We start from the raw sequence: 18,735 nt of genomic DNA, 5'->3' as shown, positions 1-18,735 counted from the left end.
GAATGGATATAATATTTGTATTAGTGTGCCCTATCTCACTTCCTTTCACAAACATTTTGATGTTACATACCAACTTTTTGTAATATACTTTTAAGCATTTGCCAGTTTTGTAAATTTACACTGATATCATGAGTCTTGCTCTTGCATAAGGTGCCAATCATAATATTTTTAAAGATTTTGAAATAACGACAATGTAACAAGTGGGAAAAGAGACAAACAGAACTATCAACCAGACCCATAACACTAATGCCAAAATGTTCCACTGATGGGTATAAGAAAATATAGATGCTAGTTTTATTTGCATGAGGCAGGACACAAACTGTAAAATAATCCCATTAAATTGCAAAAATTTAGGAACGTGGTACAAGAGGAAATGCAGCAGCATGACTAGTAACTTGGTTGACAGACATGAAACAAGCGGTCAGGGTTAATGAGTAATAACAACAGAAAATGCTGGAAAAACTCAGCAGGTCAGGCAACATCCGTGGACAGAAATTTGAGTTGACGTTTCGGGTCGAACCCTTCTTCAAAACTGGAAAGAAAAGATGGATCGGAGGCAGGGCTGCGATCGGACAAAAGAATAAAAGAAACAGAAGAAGTAAAAAAGAGACAATGAAAGGTGTTAGAAGCTAGACGAGATGGTAATAGGCTGAGATTGGGTGTAAAGTGTGCTGGCAGGGCAAGGGATAGCTGCCAGGTGTGAGAGCGAAACAAGGAAAGGGGGGGGGGGGGGGGGAAAGGAGTGGAAAAATTACAAGAAAAAATGAAATAGGGGCCGAGGTTATGATCTGAAATTGTTGAACTCGATATTGAGTCTGTGAGTGTTGCTTGGATTAGAGAATGGTTGAACGGTACTTAGAGGGCCAGTGCTTGGTCCATTTTTTTTCTTGAGATATTTTGATGATTCCGACTTCGGTGGACAGAATATTTAATTTTTATGAGGACACAAAAGTGGCAGTTTTTAGAAACGGTGAGGAATACTATAAAAGACTTAGAGGGCATAGACAGGTTAGTGGGTTGGGCAGACTGATAGCAGATGCAATTTAATGCAGAAGAGTATGAAATAATGTGTTTTGGGAGGAAAAGCGAGAAATAGGGAATATAAGCTCAAATCAAGATGTTAAATAGTGTGGAGGAATGAAGAGAGGCATGCAAATACATAATTCCTTGAAAGTGCAAGTGTAGAGAAAGCCAAAAAAGGACAATTACACCTTAGATTTTATAAGTAGTAACATAGAGGCATCCTCTAAAGTTGTCATTATAGGGCAAACTCGGCATTCCTTCTGACCTTTTATTGCTCTGACTGAATATAAATTCAAGACAAGGGTTGGACACTTATCAACTATAATTATTCTTTTGCAAGCCTCTGATTTATTTACGTGTGGTTAAAAACATTAATTTTTAAACTGTATTTCAATTCTAGCTGGACAACTTCCTGCCTCGTGAGTACTTGATGAAACTGGAAAGAAAGATGAATTTAGGTCCTTCGCTGTTAAGTGAAGATTCTCCCTGGCCACATGTTCTGATTGTACATTTGGGAACTCATCTAGTGGATCTACTGGTTCGTGAAATTAAAATCCCCATATACACCCAAAACCCAGGTCATGAGAAGAAACTTATTCCTGTCTTGTATCACATGTACAGCTTTCGCAGTAACAAACAGGTGAGGCACATGAGTCATGAGTTTTCTTTTGTATGTTTCATAGATATTGTATTGTTATTTTGAAGAATCTACTTTAACCTATACTTAACCAAGCAAGTGTTGGCTAAAGCCAACTTATCTTGCGTCTGTATTTGTGAGAACTGAGGGATTTTTCATACTGAAGTGGGTGAGTGCGGCTTATGAGAAAGAAAGAATGAAAGAAAGACTTGCATTTATATAGCGCCTTTCATGACCTCAGGCCATCCCAAAGCGCTTTACAGCCAATTAAGTACTTTTGAAGTGCAGTCACTGTTGTAATGTAGGAAATGGTGGCAGCCAATTTGTGCACAGCAAGCTCCCACAAACAGCAATGTGATAATGATTAGATAATCTGTTTTTTAGTGATGCTTTGAGGGATAAATATTGGCCAGGACACTGAGGATAACGCCCCTGTTCTTCTTCGAAATAGTATAATGAGATCTTTTACGTCCACCTGTAGAGAGCAGATGGGCCCCTTGGTTTAACGTCCCATCCGAAAGACGGCACTTCTGATAGTGCAGCATTCCCTCAGCACTGCACTGGCGTGTCTGCTTAGATGTTTGTGCTCAAGTCCCTGGACTGGGACTTGAATCCACAACCTTCTGACTCCGAGGTGAGAGTGTCACCAACTGAGCCACAGCTGAAAATTCTGGTATTGCATGATTCACTACCTCGAAGTAGTGCCGGTAACCCAGAATGTGAGAGACATGTTCTATAAAATTATGACAAAGGGTATTTGAAAAGCAGCTACAGCTAGGTAGAACAATTTCTTTCTAGTGCTTTTTGTTCAAATCTATGTATTGTTGGGATGTCAATTAGACATCAGTAGGTCTGCACAGTCGGACAGAACAAAAAAGATGGTTATGGAAGAATCCATTTATGCAGTCACTTTTTATTTCAAATCTGAATCTTCAAATTTTATTTGATTCACGGCTGACTAATCGAGCAGGTAAATGGAATGAAGTATTTCATATAATGCTATCAGCTGTTCCTTCTTTGGGATGTTAATCTGCTCACTGAGAAATGTAAGAGAAATTATAATGACACCAGTCTGGCCAGGAGCTGACAAAACACACAATATTATGGAGGAGTATTAAGGCTATAATTTAGTAATTTGGCTGCAATTTTATATGTTTAAATGGTTTTAGAATGGCAGGAAATTGAAATTTTGACATTGCGTAGAGACTGTCACAGTTCGCTAATTTGTGACCTCATTTATTCCGTTTATATCTTGTTGGGGGGGGGGGAATCTTATAGCCTGATCTAAAAAGCTTACAGTGGTATTTTCATATTTCTTCAGGTTTTTACTGTCTATTTAAATGAATATTAACAACAAACTTTTTGTGTCCAGTAAAATGAATATGTGCCACTGCAGTTACAAAGGTCACTTAAGAAAGCTTTAAAGGAAATAATGTGCACACAGTTTGGTCATTAACAAATTGCTCATTTTCAGCCTCACTTGTGATTGAGTTACTGATTTGTACTGAACAGAATTAACACAGCAATATCAGGCTGCTGAGATTGGCAGAAGCATTTAAATGGACCCCACATTGTAATGGCTGATGGAGAGTTGCATTTATCCTGCACAGCAAAAGGAAAAAACAAGAATTCTGGAAATCTGAAATAAAAACCGAAAATTCGAGAAATATGCATCTACCCATTCAGCATCTGAAAGCAAAACATGGTGTGGAGTATGATCATTCACCAGATTTCTGTTTTGGTTTTATGATGTCTACTGTACCTTCAGAGTTGTGGAAGTCCACTTGTTCTCAGTCCATTCTCACAGTTTGGTTCCATGTCCATTGTACTTTTGGTTTCATTCCATCATACAACCTCCAAAGCAGAATATGATTCCCATATTTTTTTATTACTTATTCAATTCGCGGGCCAGCATTGATTGCCCAGCCCTAGTTGCCCTTGAGAAGGTGGTGGCGAGCCACCGCCTTGAACTGCTGCAGTCCGTGTGGTGAAGGTACTCCCACAGTACAGTTAAGTAGGGAGTTCTAGAATTTTGACCCAGTGACGATGAAGGAATGGCGATATATGGCTGGCATGATGGTTCCTGGGCCCACGTGTTATCTTTCTTGGCCCTTCACCCTTTTGGGAGTGGCAACTCAAGTGTGAATCCCTTTGCTGCCTTGCGTCTATCACTGGAATATTTATCTTCAGGTAATTAGCAAATATTGTGCAACTAGGTTTCTGTTTGCATTTCCTTCCTTTGCCATCATCCCCTTGGTGGACCAGACAAAACTCATTCTGATCACCTCCATACAGGCTTTGTCAATCATAGTTCTTTGGGATCTTAAGGGTAGTTAGCATTCTTATTTCCCATCGATGGTGCCTGCTTTCACAGTGGGAGAACAAATCTATATCCAGAACAGGAATACTTTCAGCTGTCAGCATGGTTATTGAACAGCTTCAACTTCTAGAACAAGGTCTTCCCTCATCAGTGGCTGAGTCCATATTCAATTGAAGGATACCTTTCATGAACTGAGCTTAAAATGTCAAGTGGTGAGAGTTTGTGGAATAATGCATGGCTACTCTCCATACTATGTGCGTAATTTGTTATAATCTAGAATATCTGTAGTTCCTTTTAGTTGAATCTAAAGCCCAGTTCAATTAGTGTGCGCATGGCCAGTGAATGTAAAACTGGCAGACGTGACTCTGGGCTACTCATACAGAGTGGCATTCAGATAATGCTGGAAACTGATTCTTGGTGGTGAATGTTGTGTATGGGGACTCCTTATCCTCCCCCTCGACCTCCATCACCAATGTTTGTCAACCATGGGTGTGATAGGTTCTCCAGTTTTCAGTTGGGTGCTCAGGCAAAATGCATAATAGTTGGAGAATTGCACGGTGTGGGTTGTGAAGTGGGAGCGGAAAATTGACTCTGTCCACATTTCTTTACAAAGGGCACTTTGCTGTCATGTAGTAATGGAGCTTCAGTGTAGTCATGGAGGAATGGTATGAAGAGAAAGAGGAAGCTACAAAATGTTTGAAACCAATTGATCAAGGAGGAGAAATTTGCACAGAAATCGAATTTATATCACTAAGTGTATGTTAGTGAAAGTTATAGCAAATGTAGGGACCATTTTGTTCTTAATTTCTTTTAAAATGCAAATGTTGGAAATCTGAAAAAAAAACAGAAAATGCTGGAAATACACAACAGGTCATCAGCATCTGAAAAAAACCAAGCTGGGTTAATATTTTTGTTAGAAACCTTTTGTTATTGTGTCTTTTTTTTTTGCAGATTGGTTTTATCAAGCCACATCCAATTCTAACTCAGATCCTTTCAGAAGCTGCAGAGACAACCTTGATCTTTGACTCCAGTGTCATGCCGATGGTGTGTGCTCCCATCCCATGGACTTCATCTAGGCTTGGAGCCTATGTGCTGACCCCCACCAAACTAATGCGGTGCGTGGAAGGAGCTCTACAGCATCAGTTACTTTTGGAGAAATGCAAGAGTAGTGACTTGCACGCAGTACTAGATACCCTAAATCAGCTTGGGAACTGTGCTTGGAAAGTCAACAAACCAATGCTCGATTTAATTATTTCTATTTTTAATGGCAAAGGAAACGAGAAGCTGGAGATTCCACCTCCACTTTCTGAAGCTCCAGACATGCCCAAGTATGATCCAAAAAACGAGATTAGCCCAGCAGCCAAGTCTGTATTGAAAAAGAAGATTGCTTGGGTCAGGAAAAGGTCAGCTGAAATGCACAGCCTTCGAATGGATGCCCTTTACAAGCTTTCCATAGCCAACCATATCAAAGATGATATATTCTGGTTTCCTCACAACATGGACTTCCGAGGAAGGACGTACCCATGCCCACCACATTTTAACCACCTGGGCAGTGATGTCACTCGTGCCATATTGTTGTTTGCAGAAGGAAAGCCCTTGGGAGAACATGGGTTAAATTGGTTGAAGATTCATTTTGTTAACTTAACTGGCTTTAAGAAAAAGAGCTCCCTCAAGGAGAGACTTGATTATGCTGATGAAGTAATGGACAACATCTTGGATTCGGCAGATAACCCTTTAACAGTAAGTGAACATCAGCTCAAACATGCCGGTCCAATTGGGTGATTTACATTATTGTATTAATAGATTAAATATTAATCTGCATTTTCTAGTTTTGCACTATTCTACAGTATTTGAAATGGGCAGCTAAATTTGGCAGTTAAATACACGTCATGCTATTCAATGAATTTGAAGTAATGCAGTAGTTAAAAAAAGATTGCTACTTCTATGTATGATGTATTCCAATGCAGGTTTTATAGAATCCCCAAATTTGTTATGATTTTTCTTCACCCCTCCCCCCCCCCCCCCCCCCCCCCCCCCCGAGAAAAACATCCACAGTAGTCAAATGTTCGCTCCCATGAATTATTTTACAACCCTAGTGTCAGCCAAAAGGACATATGCTTGTAGGAGGAGGTGTGCAGTGGCCATATTCACCTTTGGCACCATCAGATGATTCAAATAGTGGCCCATGAAACCTTGCCCACCACCAAAAATAGGGAATAATGGAAGGTGATGAAAACCAGCAAGTACATCAGACCAAAAAATGAGAAAAGGAAATTGAATGCAACCAATTTATTTATGCATGACAGGTTAAAAATTGGAATGTTGATTCATTTCTGTGAAATAATGCTCATGTTTGAAATGTGGCTGTACTCCATGTACTAGCAAAGCTGAAATACTGAAAGTGAAGGGCTTATATTTTGTTTAGCTGCCCAATTAAAAACTGGTAAGTGATCTAAAATGTTCAGTTGCAATTATACGAAAAGCTTAAGTTATGTAGAACTTCACACATACAAGTTGCACTGGTGTATAAGTCACTCCTTCATATTTCTAGCACTTAAAAGCTTTTCTTTCACAGGATAATATACAAAAATTATCCAATTTTAAATGATGAATTAAAATCATGTTTCAACATAACATATTTCAATGTAGAAATTGGTTTTGATTTAAACAGTTGAAAGCATCTGAGTGCCTAAAAAAAAAAACGCCAGGGAAGAGTATAAGTGCAGATCATTTGCCCTTGATTAACGGTGTTTACATAAAATGATGTGTCTGTGTGTCTAAGCTGCTGTTTGCTTTTCCCAGGGGAGGAAATGGTGGATGAATGCAGATGAGCCTTGGCAAGTATTGGCCTGCTGCACAGAGATAGCACATGCTGTTAGATCGCCTGATCCAACCAAATACATCTCCTATTTCCCAGTCCATCAGGTAAGTTCTGAAATATTTAGACAAACATATAGTTAAGATTTTTTTCCTCTATGTCTCATTACACATGCAGAACAGAAAGTTACTTTAAACAACAAGATGACCTGCTTTGGATGATTACAGTATTGCAAACATAAAATGGAACTGATGTCCTAGAAAATGTTTTAATATTTACAATACTTATAAATTTTACTAGGTAGTTGTATTTAGTTTAAGGTCACTGTTCCAGCAGCAGTTGTCAGTACATATGCTAATTTCCTGGCCACTTCCTAAATTGATGTTTTAACATTGAATGATTGTCGCGCAAGTACTCCCAAGAAATGCCTGTCTGATTACCATGACATTTTGAGACCTTTCTGTGTGCGCAGAGAGAGAGACCAATATCTAGGTATGATTTCCTAAAAGTCTTGCATATAGTGTGCCCTTTCTGTAAATATTGCACTAACTTTCTGTAAGTTTTTCACCATCATACTTAGTTGGTAACACCGCTATTGTATCACCTCCGGCTCACCATGAGCACAAGATCTTCTAAGAAATAAATATTTTATATAAGCTAAATGCGAATGATGCATCCTGGAAAACTCTATGCCCTGCGCATATTCAGACTGCAGGATCTGCCTTCAGCTTACAGAGTCACTGTTCTAATCAAAAATATACAGTCATAGTCTAAGCTTTTGGGAGAGCCTGAGGTTTTCAAACAAAATCTTGGATGAAAGTACAGGAAACTTTGTGATATCCGGCACCGATGGGACCGGCGTGTTGCCGATCTATCAAAACTGCCGGACATACAAAGTTAATGTTGAAGCATACGGAGGTTTTCATCTCCGTATCTGACAACAAACACTGTTGCTTAGCAACAGCTTCTAAAGAGTCGGCTGTAGCTGCAAGCATCTCTAGCTGAAGCTGTTGCTATAGCTACAGACCTTGCAGTGCCTGACTGGGGAATAAAAAGAACGAGAACTAAAAAACGGCTCCTGATTCTTGCCGTTAGATCGAGTATTCCGGACATACAGCCTCTGGATAAACCAAAGTTTCCTGTACTAAAATACACACACAATTCAGTGGATAATATTCATGTTGTAAAAGGCATTACTTTTTTTAAACCTTATTTTAAACATTAGAAATTTTAGTTACTGAGGAACAAATTGGTAGCCAAAAATATTTTCAGAAAGCATTCCATGTCAGTTGGTAGCGTACTCGCTCCTGAATCACAAGGTTGTGGGTTTAAATCTCACTCCAGACACTTGAGCACATAAATCTAGGCTGACACTTGAGTGCAGTACTGAGGGAGTGCTGCATTGTTGGAGGTTCCATCTTTTGGATGAGACGTTAAACCGAGGTGCTGTCTGCGCTCTCAGGTGGACGTAAAAGATCCCATGGCACTATTTTGAAGAAGAGCTGGGGAGTTATTCCCGGTGTCCTGGCCAATATTTATCCCTCAACCAACATCACTAAAACAAAGTATCTGGTCATTATCCCATTGCTGTTTGTGGGAGCTTGCTGTACGCAAATTGGTTGCCGCGTTTCCTATATTACAACAGCGACTGCACGTCAAAAAGTACTTCATTGGCTGTAAAGCGCTTTGGGACATCCAGTGGTCATGAAAGGAGCTATATAAATGCAAGTCTGTCGTCTTTCTTTCTTTATATGATGATTGGTTCATCAACGAACCAGCAACGTGTTTACATACTGTTTTCCCATTATGAATGTGGACGTGTTTAGGTAGAGTTTTCCCATAATAAATATTTGCGTAGGAATTTTTCAATATAAATGTTGATGCTTGGAGCAATGGCGCCAGTTGGTATGGCTATAACCTCAGGTGTCTGAAGTCGGGGCAGATGATGCAGGATGTGTCTGGACAAAGTTAATGCTGACATTGAACGAATGCCTCATGCCAGTTGATCCCAGAGCACTATTGATACCAGTCATGAAGCCAGCTCCTAGGATTGTCCTACTATTGGAGAGGTGTGCTTGTTTGATAGCAGGGTACAGGGGAATAAAAGAAGTTAGAACATAATTTTTTATTTTAATTTGGTGACAATATTGTATCCATCTTAATGAAAATTGCTTAAGACTTAAATATCTTTTAGATTTATTTTTACTGTAGGTACTCTTTGGTAACAACACATTGATATGCATTACATTCATAATGTGAAGTGTACCTGGTAGATTTACTGAGTGGCTGGTGTTTTGGAAGACCTGAGGAACTGATTGTTGTAGTTAGTGAATTGTTCTGGCAATTTCAATATCCATCAGCAAATTTTACTTTTTTCTGCATTGACAGTATATTGGAGATTTACTGGAAGACATTCACTTCCTGAAGTTGGAGCAGTGCCCTCCTAGTTACTAAATCCACAGAATTTCCTTGTCTGGTTTTTTTTTTTGGTTGGCAGGAGATGTGCTGTTCAGAGAACAATCTTGGGTGCATCGCATAATATCTTCAACTATTTAGAAATACTGATTAATGGTTAATCTCAGGATACTGAAGTAAAAATGGCATTTGGATCAAAGGTTTATCGTGATTAATAGACCTTATACAGAAAACTGAAAATTACATTGCTTATAAAGCAAAATATGGTTTACTGTGTAATTGGAATCGACTACTAGACGGTTAAATTTTACTGCATGTCACTTAGCAGCTGTAAAGAGCAGTGGATTTTCTCTTTGATGCTGACTCACCTGTTGCGTATTTCAAGCTTTTTTTTGGCTTTTACTTCAGATCTCCAGCATCTGCCGGGTTTTTTTTTCTTTTGTTTTAGTTGTAATGTTAACTTCTGTGAGTCAGTTGTTGGCAATTTTATTTTTAATGAGCAATATAGGTCAAGAGCCACGGTCATGATGCAGGACATCATCAAGGTTAAAAAAAAAAACATTACTAATGATTGGTGATTGCAAGCTTGAATTATAAAAGGCTGTAGATTGGAGGAGGAAGGAAGCGCTGAGGGAGGTAAGGAGCTCTGTCAATTTAGGGTCCTCGGAAAGAGGAAGAGATGATGCAACGTGCTTTTTGTCTTTGATAGATTTCTTCTAGTTATGTGCGTTGATTTGGTTGGCCTAATTTTCTGATTCAGAACCGATTTTAAGACCTGATGAACATGATCATACCTTCTCAAGGACGTAAAATTTGTTATAACGGGGTAGCACAATGATCGGAACTATGTCCTTTCACTTGCGAGAATTTGACGTTGAATCCAACTAACACAAATATCCAGCTTCACATTTCCACTCACTCACTGGCGGATGACATGTATCTGTAGTTCGAATAGTTTTTAAAAATTCTAATGTTGCTTTATAGGGAATTACTGAAAGGACAGAGATGATTTTATTCAGTTGATTAATAGCAGTATTTAAATGGGCCAGTAGGCTATGTGCCAGTGCAAGTGGTCTGTTAGCAATATTAAATTTCATTTATAGCAGCGATCGCTGGAAAATATACTACTTGCATGTTTAAAAATGAAGGAGGTGAATTTTTTTGAATTCCGTTAGAATGATTCAGTACTGTTGGAAATTGTGGCTGCTTTAAATCTAGAGCATGGCTGCAGATAGCAGTCTTCACATATAAGAAACTACATATTAATTATGCATGGCATAACAACAACAGCAACCTAATGACCTTGTGAAACCCACAATACTGTAATACTCCACTGATTAGGATAAGCATGCATGTTGCTACTTCAATAAAGCCTAAATTCTGACATTATAGATAAATAGGCATGAGGCCTTTTGAGTGCCATGTTTTTTCAGTTTTCAAAATTAGGGCAGCATAATTTTATAACCTCAACGACAACTGCTATATCCTGTTTAAGTGGAAATGTCGGGAACGTCAAAGTAATTGGTTGCAAACAAATGAGTAATTGTACTCTTGGTGGCATTGTTTTTGTGTGAAAATGTAGGATAATCCTTCCAGGTCTAATATTAAAATGCATTTAACATGAATAAAACATAATGCTTAACCTTTAATGTACTGAATATTCAGTACATTTTCTGATATGTAATTTTTGACTATTTCTATTTACCTTTATATAGTAGTGCACGGAAGACCTTGAAAATTCCATTGTGTCCGTGCTCAGTTCTGGTATCTATTATTGTGAAATCAGTACTGGAGTTCCAGCTATCAGATACACTCGGAACAATGATTTTAAAATTCCAAGTAGGGAAAAGGGATGAAGGGATATGGGAACAGGGTGGGTAAATGTCGTTAGGAATGATTGCTTGTGTGGAGGGTAAATGCCGACATGGACTGAGGGGGCTGAATGGCCTGTTTCTACATTTTAATTTCTATATATAAGAATGTTCTCTACATGGTCCTGTATTAACAACTGTCATTATTTATTAATTGTGAATTCTAATGGTAATAATGAATACCAAAGAATGTGTAAATTAGTGGATTGTCTTACTCGACTTAAAAGCACAATCTCTTTATACCCTGTTCTACCACCCAGGACAGTGAATTGCTTCCTTTGCAACTGTCTTAGTGTCTAAGTTCTGATTTTCAAAAGCCTCTCTTAGCCCCCATTAAATCAAAAAAGGTTTCCAACACCAAGGTGTGTCGTGTCCTTCTGAATAGTCAGACCTGGCTATTTGCTAGAATGCAAATGGGAAAGATTTAAAACCAACATTTTATATATTTCTAATAAGCCACATTCTGAACAGTTGGACAGGAAAGGGCTAGTATTCCATCTTACAGGTAGCGATGCATTTAAGTAACTGCGGCATTCATTTATTTACCTGCAGTGAGTAAGGAAAATGACCCATAAATCAATCAAGTCACTTAATTTGTTGTTTCTGGGTAAATTGCTTCCAAACATGCTTCCAAACATCCTACCAAATTCTACTGGAGATAGGCACCTCTCCCTCCTTCCATACCCGAGCAATTCCCCCTCACAAACATGAGCTTGCGACAACAGTTCTGTTTCTGTATATCGTTACTTCCTGCTGAAATGCTTTTTTCCACACTTTGTGTCAACTCTTCCCATTATAAATGCCTAGAGTCACATTAACAATGGAAAAGCACAATGTAACCCCTGTCACTGTCTAATTAAAGCGATGGCCACTAGGTGGTGCTGCAGTTTCCTACAAATTGCTTCAAAGGCTTTCTGAAAAAAAGTTCACTTGCCTTTTGTTTCTCTAACTGAAATAACTAATGTCCAAAATAAGGGTTTAAACAAAATACATTTTTTAAAATTTCAGTTTCTTTTAATGCCTTCACTGAAGTTTATCTTGACAGACTCAGCCTCTCCCAAAAGCCTGGACTAGGACATGATATTTTTGCCCCGAGTTGTGACGGTGATAGTTGATTTCAGATTTTGTAGTCTGAGTTTGTGCGTGGTATACAATAATCCAGAATGCATCATTACTGTTAAGTCTCTGAACTGCTGGAATATTTTCTTATAGCTTCTAGCAGTTTCTGCTCAGTTTTTTGTCAATTATTTGAAGAAAAGCGAGAGGATAAACTTCAAAAACTATGGGCGCGATCTTGCCAGCCCCGGGGAGGCGGGTTTGGAGGCGGGACTGCTGGGAAAATGGCAGAATTTGGGGGCGGGTGCCCATCCCGCCTCTGTGCTATCTTGCCAGGAGGCGGGTAGCCGTCCCGTGCCGGGTCCCGTCTAGTTAGTTAACAGGCAGAAAATAGGATTATCTCCTTTTTGCCTACACAAGTGCGGGCTTCCCGAAGTCTCCGAACCCCGCCAGGTCACCGAGGCGAGTAGTGGGTCTGCGGGGGTCGGAGGGGTCCAAAAGTGTTCTGTGGAGGTGAGTGATGGGTGCAAGTGTGGAGAGGTGAGTATCTGAGGTAAGTGCAAAATGTTAGAAAAAGTTTACTTACCTTTGTTTCTTCCTGCAGGCTTCAGTCGGTGGGTATGCGGAGAGTCTCGCACCTCCACGGTAGAGATGACAGATGGCCGCTGCATTCTCCAATGCAACAACCATCTCATTTCTGCAAAAGAAAGAGGTTCGATGAGGTCTTGAATTCAAGAACTCATCAAACTACAGAGAATGTCAGTGTTTGACAGCTTCACAGAGCTGTCAAACGATGACAATTCAGCTGTCAAAAATTTTTGACAAATGAAACGTTCTCTGCAACCGGTTTCCCATAATTGGCCTGCTAAGCCCGCTGGGCAGGCTTAACAAGGTCACTCAAGGGAAAATAGCGTGGGTTGGCCAGAAGTTGATGGAGGCGGGACTGAAACCCGACAAGTGGGAGTCCCGCCTCCAAAAGCTCCCCATTGGCAAAATCCAGCCCTTTATTCAGATAAAGTTTATATTTAGTATTTATTGTAAAAGGGGAGGTAATGGCCCGGATTTTGCAGTAGAAATAACGGTGAGGCTCCTGTTATTAGGAGTAAATCGGCCAGCAACTTCTGGCGACTGTACATCAATGTTCCCTCTAAGTTTATTTTGGTGCCTTTAAGGGTCTGTGCAAGCCATTCAGAATACCACGCATGTGCGGTTTTTACATTGAAAAGCCAGCTGCGCGCGTTCCCTGGAGCACTGTGGCCGCGCAGCTTAGAGGGAACGTTGCCGCACTTACACAGTTAAACACGGAAATCAGGAAGTTGCTGTCCGAGTTGCCCTGCTCCTCCAGAAGCTTCACTCTAACATTATCTCACCGAGAGACTCGGCATCCCCACTAGATACCCAATTTTCACAGAATAATGAACAGGGTTATGGAATTCATTCCCCAAAACACCAGCAAAAATCCCAGAATGCCATTTAATAAAAACTAGAATTAGGCTCATTCAGTCACTTAATTAGCGGCCCTGATGTTATGTCTTACATGGCAATAAAGACCCCCCTCCCCCCATTGTAATAAACACCGGGTTGCCTGATTTACCATGAGCAATATGGTTGCTCTATTAGCAATAAAAACAGTGGCTGGAATTTTGTCTGGGGGGGGGGGGCGCGCGGGTGTCTCTGAGGTGGTTGGGAAACCCGGGAGGCTGGGTTTTCCGCAGGCCCTGCTGACTTTAACAGCAGGGCCTGATTTGCATGCGAGGCCCTGGTTTCCCGCCCGAAGCCAGTCAGATTGAGAGGCTGGCTAGCTGCGGGCAGATAGACCTTCGGCCGAGCCTTTAAATGGATCGGGAGGGCGGGGGAAGCGAGGATCGTGGCTGGCCTCGGCATCATCGCTGAGGACAGGGGGGGTAGGGGGGGTGGGGGGGGGGGGGGGGAGTGCCTGGGGGTGTGATCGGAGGCCTCGTGAGGAGGTCTCCAATCGTGGGGGGTGAGTTAGGTTAGGGACCCTGGATCCAGGATGTAGGTATTAAAGGTACTTGCCTCCTGGATCCAGCAGTCCCCGTCTTGCTTTAACTGCTGGATTTCACGGATTGTGTGAAACCCATCTACATGCAGTTAAAAACAGAATGGAGGTTAAAAAAGAGGCTTCCAGCCTCCTTATAATTAAATTGACGGTCCGCTCCCGGGAGCGGGTTGGTCGCCCACCCTGTCCCGCCTCCGGTGCGACCGGAAGTGGGCGGGTTGGAGGCGGGATCAGGTTGGGAATCCCATTTTTAACAATTTAACTACCCCCATGCTCCAAACCCACCCGTTTTTTAAGGTTAAAATTCCCCCCTGGTTGTCCAGCATGCATCTCCTGTACATCACACTTCTCAATCAAACTTTGTGTTAAGTTCCATTCCTGTGTCACTCTTCAAAATAAGTATAAAGAGCAAAGGCATAGAGTTGTTTAATCTTTGTCTTTTGACCTGGTCCCTGAAATTTACCAGAGAATCATGGAAGCAGTTTTGTTATAGATGTGTTTGCACTTGTGTGTGTAGATACACTATGCAGGAAAACTTGCTGAAATATAGGAAGAAAAGCATGTTCTTAAGAAAAAGTCAGATAATGATAAAGGAGTACTGTTGCATTTAACCCAATAATAAGTAGAATTATTTGGATAGACATGTATAAGACAACCAGTCAGACCCTAAGAGTGATTAAGGCAGATATAACATTTACGTAATTTTCCCACAAATGTAATTCAAGGAGTTAGATTTACTCTAACCCTTATGTGTATTTACTCAGAGATTCTATTCTTTCTAAAAATTGGCCTACAATTTCTTTTTTATTCGTTCATGGGATGTGGGCGTCGCTGGTATGGCCAGCATTTATTGTCCATCCCTAATTGCCCTTGAGAAGGTGGTGGTGAGCCGCTTTCTTGAACTGCTGCAGTCCGTGTGGTGAAGCTACTCCCACAGTGCTGTTAGGGAGGGAGCTCCAGGATTTTGACCCAGCAACGATGAAGGAATGGCGATATACTTCCAAGTCAGGATAGTGTGTGACTTGGAGGGGAACTTGGAGGTGGTGGTGTTCCCATGCGTCTGCTGCCCTTGTCCTTCTAGATGGTAGAGGTCGCGGGTTTGGGAGGTGCTGTTGAAGAAGCCTTAGCGAATTGCTGCAGTGCATTTTGTAGATGGTACACACTGCAGCCACGGTACGCCGGTGATGGAGGAAGTGAATGTTTAAGGTGGTGGATGGGGTGCCAATCAAGCGGGCTGCTTTGTCCTGGATGATGTCGAGCTTCTTGAGTGTTGTTGGAGCTGCATTCAACCAGGCAAGTGGAGAGTATTCCATCACACTCCTTACTTGTGCCTTGTAGATGGTGGAAAGGCTTTGGGGAGTCAGAAGGTGAGACACTCGCCGCAGAATACCTAGCCTCTGACCTGCTCTTGTTGCCACAGTATTTATGTGGCTGGTCCAGTTAAGTTTCTGGTCAATGGTGACCCCCAGGATGTTGATGGTGGGGGATTCGGCGATGGTAATGCTGTTGAATGTCAAGGGGCGGTGATTAGACTCTCGCTTGTTGGAGATAGTCATTGCCTGGCACTTCTGTGGCGCGAATGTTACCTGCCACTTATCAGCCCAAGCCTGAATGTTGTCCAGGTCTTGTTGCATGCGGGCATGGACTGCTTCATTATCTGAGGAGTTGCAAATGGCACTGAACACTGTGCAGTCATCAGCGAACATCCCCATTTCTGACCTTATGTTGGAGGGAAGGTCATCGATGAAGCAGCTGAAGATGGTTGGGCCTAGGACACTACATGGTAGCTAATTAAGGTAACCATATTAGCATTGATGAAATGTCTTTTTTTATCTCCTCCATTGATTTAAAAAGCATGTAAACCGAAGATGTCAAAACAAAAAATGCAGAGTGTATTTATATACGACATTCTTGGTGCGTTAGTAAACTGTGATTTTTAAAAACTCAGTTGTGTAGTGCCGATTCAACGTAGGCCAAATCATTGGAAATATTTTATTATCATTATGTATTTTATTTGTCATTTAACAGGATGGATCTTGTAACGGCTTGCAACACTACGCTGCTCTAGGACGTGATGTAATTGGTGCAACCTCTGTGAACCTAATGCCTTGTGAGGTACCGCAGGATGTTTATACTGGGGTAGCACAGCAGGTAAGTGAATGAGTTGGATGAACTAGGAACATTCACAGTGGGTGATCTGTTTCTCATTCATAATACAGGCCTCCTAGTGGGTGAGACAGCAGCGCACTACCAAACAGTGTTTAGTAGTCTGGAGTATTTTCTACATCTAACGAAAAATAAAAGGGCATTAATATTATGAATTGGTGCTACTGTGCATATTTGTGCCAGACGGGAAGAAATGATTTAGCTTTGATAAAAATATTGTGGAACCATTGATTGACTTATGTAAAATGGACCTGATCCTGTAACAAGTGACAGTGAAAGTATGGTAATAAATGTTAATATTGTTAACCCTCGAGGATTATAGTCACGTTCTACCAAAGTACAAATAATCCAGTTATTAGAAGTATTAGGTCGTTTCTACAAGGCTTAGTTCTAATAATACGCTGGATCCTCTGGTTTTAGGAGCCCGAGGGAGGGTGCATTGCAACAAAAGACATTTTTGGAGTAGTTTCTTCCATCAGTGAGGTAACAATACATGCAATAATGAGGAAATATTGTACTGAGCCCATGAAAATTACAGGATATCTTTTGTAAATAATAAATGTTAAGAGCATATGCATTTGAAAACTGCAACAAAACAAATTGAATCCCTTTTATTCTAATTCTTCTAAAGTAGCTTTGCTACAATTCTATAAGAAATACCAGTATCAAGGAGAATATCAGAATAGATCAATAAATCAAGTTCAGTCTCCGTGCATCACACTGGAATTTGGCGAATAACATATCTCTGCTGTTAGTGCCACTACTTTTCTGTTGAATGTGTTCTTTGGGTTCATTATGCAAGTGCCTCGTGTTTTCCCCCTCAGGTTGAGGAATATAGAAAACGAGATGCTGAAAAAGGTGTCAAAATTGCTCAAATCTTGGACGGCTTCATTAGTCGTAAAGTCGTGAAACAGACGGTGATGACTGTGGTATATGGTGTGACACGATTTGGTGGGCGTCTGCAGATTGAAAAAAGATTGAAGGAAATTGAAGATTTTCCAAAGGTACCAAACAGAATGCAGTGGTTTTTACGCTCATGAGCAAAGGCTCAGCATTCATTCCCTGTTTTTCTTCCAGGGCCCGGGTAACCTGGACAATTCTAGTTTTAGTCCAGCTGAAACAGATTTTCCAGGCAAACAATTTCGCGCCGGGAGAATCTGCTCGTCTGGCAATCTGTTTTTTGTTTTTCTGCCCATTATAAACTGGAAGATGCGTGAAGTATTCCAATTTGCAAGTGAGTGTACTGCATAAACAGGACATTAGTCTTGTCTTAACCTCGCACTGTGATTTAAAGAAGCTGCTACGATTTGGCACAAAAGGAAAAACGAGAATGCTGCAAATTCTGATACAAAAACAGAAAATTCTGGAAATGCTGAGTAGATTAATCAGCATCTAAAAGAGACAATTCCAAGCATGACTCGTACGACCTGGTGCTGAACCAATAATGATTGAAGCAAAAAGTATCTAATTTCAGAAATGCTAACTGCTTTTAGCCTTTTGAATAAGGATTTTGCTCTAGGTTTCAAAGTAGAGCTTTCATAGAGCATTAGTTTTTTTCGTGAAAGCAACTGAGAAATAACCAGGTACTGTCGTACAGTACTGTGCTTTGAATTGGTAACTGCAGCAGGATAGTGAATAAACCCATATGGATTAAATACAAGATCTAAGCAAAAAAGTAACCACTTAACGAAAGTTCACAGCTAACATTGCTTAATTAATTGAACACACTGGTCATAGAAAAGATATTTTAGGATTTTCAATTTCTGTTTGTTTTGAAATATCCTAAAATCCACTGAAGTGCATTGAGCTGTAATGAAATGTAAATGACCTGAAAAGAATTTGAGCTTGTGCATCAGCACCCCTGCCTGTGCATTTTTTTAATGAATTCAATATTTGTCAAGTGGCCAACTCAGAAATGTTTGACTTTTTCCTTGTCAGTTAGCCTGATTCACTTTATTTGCTGAGTTGGATAAACAGCAGAGTTAAACAGCCCAACTGAAATTACTTGAATTTGGCAATTTGCAATATACCAAGCATCTTGTCACAACATATAATCATAATCCTCAGGATAATAGGCTTAAGGGCAATGTTTGCATTTTTCCAGACACTTTAATCTGAATCGGCTATGAACTTATGTTTAGGAATAAAAGCTTACTAAATTACATTGCTCAAGGATGTCCTGATACACAGCTGTAAAGGCTATAAGAGTATTATAATCCTGTGCAACAAAAGTATATTGCTTTTCAGTAGAACACATTTCCTATTGCACATTCGTTATTTTGCATCGAAGTTCCATGGTCTAGTGTTGTAATCTTGCTTTAAACAGAAAAAAATCTTAACGGTGATGTAATAGAAAGAAAAGAAAGACTTACATTTATATAGTGTCTTTCATGACCTCAGGACATCCCA

The 18,735-nt window shown here is 40.4% G+C and overlaps 1 protein-coding gene across 1 annotated transcript in view; it reads left to right on the top strand.

The window, feature by feature from the left end:
* polrmt (polymerase (RNA) mitochondrial (DNA directed)) overlaps positions 1-18,735 on the top strand; it is an 82,375-nt gene that overhangs the window by 11,963 nt on the left and 51,677 nt on the right. The window contains exons 5-9 of the mRNA XM_086004599.1: positions 1,424-1,663; positions 4,932-5,720; positions 6,783-6,905; positions 16,189-16,311; positions 17,151-17,330. Coding sequence (XP_085860725.1) covers positions 1,424-1,663; positions 4,932-5,720; positions 6,783-6,905; positions 16,189-16,311; positions 17,151-17,330 — 1,455 coding nt within the window. The remainder of the gene's footprint in view (positions 1-1,423; positions 1,664-4,931; positions 5,721-6,782; positions 6,906-16,188; positions 16,312-17,150; positions 17,331-18,735) is intronic.

This window comes from Somniosus microcephalus, chromosome 13 (genome assembly GCF_052327205.1).
Source record: "Somniosus microcephalus isolate GS21.2 chromosome 13, FLI_Smic_1.0, whole genome shotgun sequence".
NCBI classification, from domain to species: Eukaryota; Metazoa; Chordata; class Chondrichthyes; order Squaliformes; family Somniosidae; genus Somniosus; species Somniosus microcephalus.
This window is presented reverse-complemented; position numbering and strand designations above follow the sequence as displayed.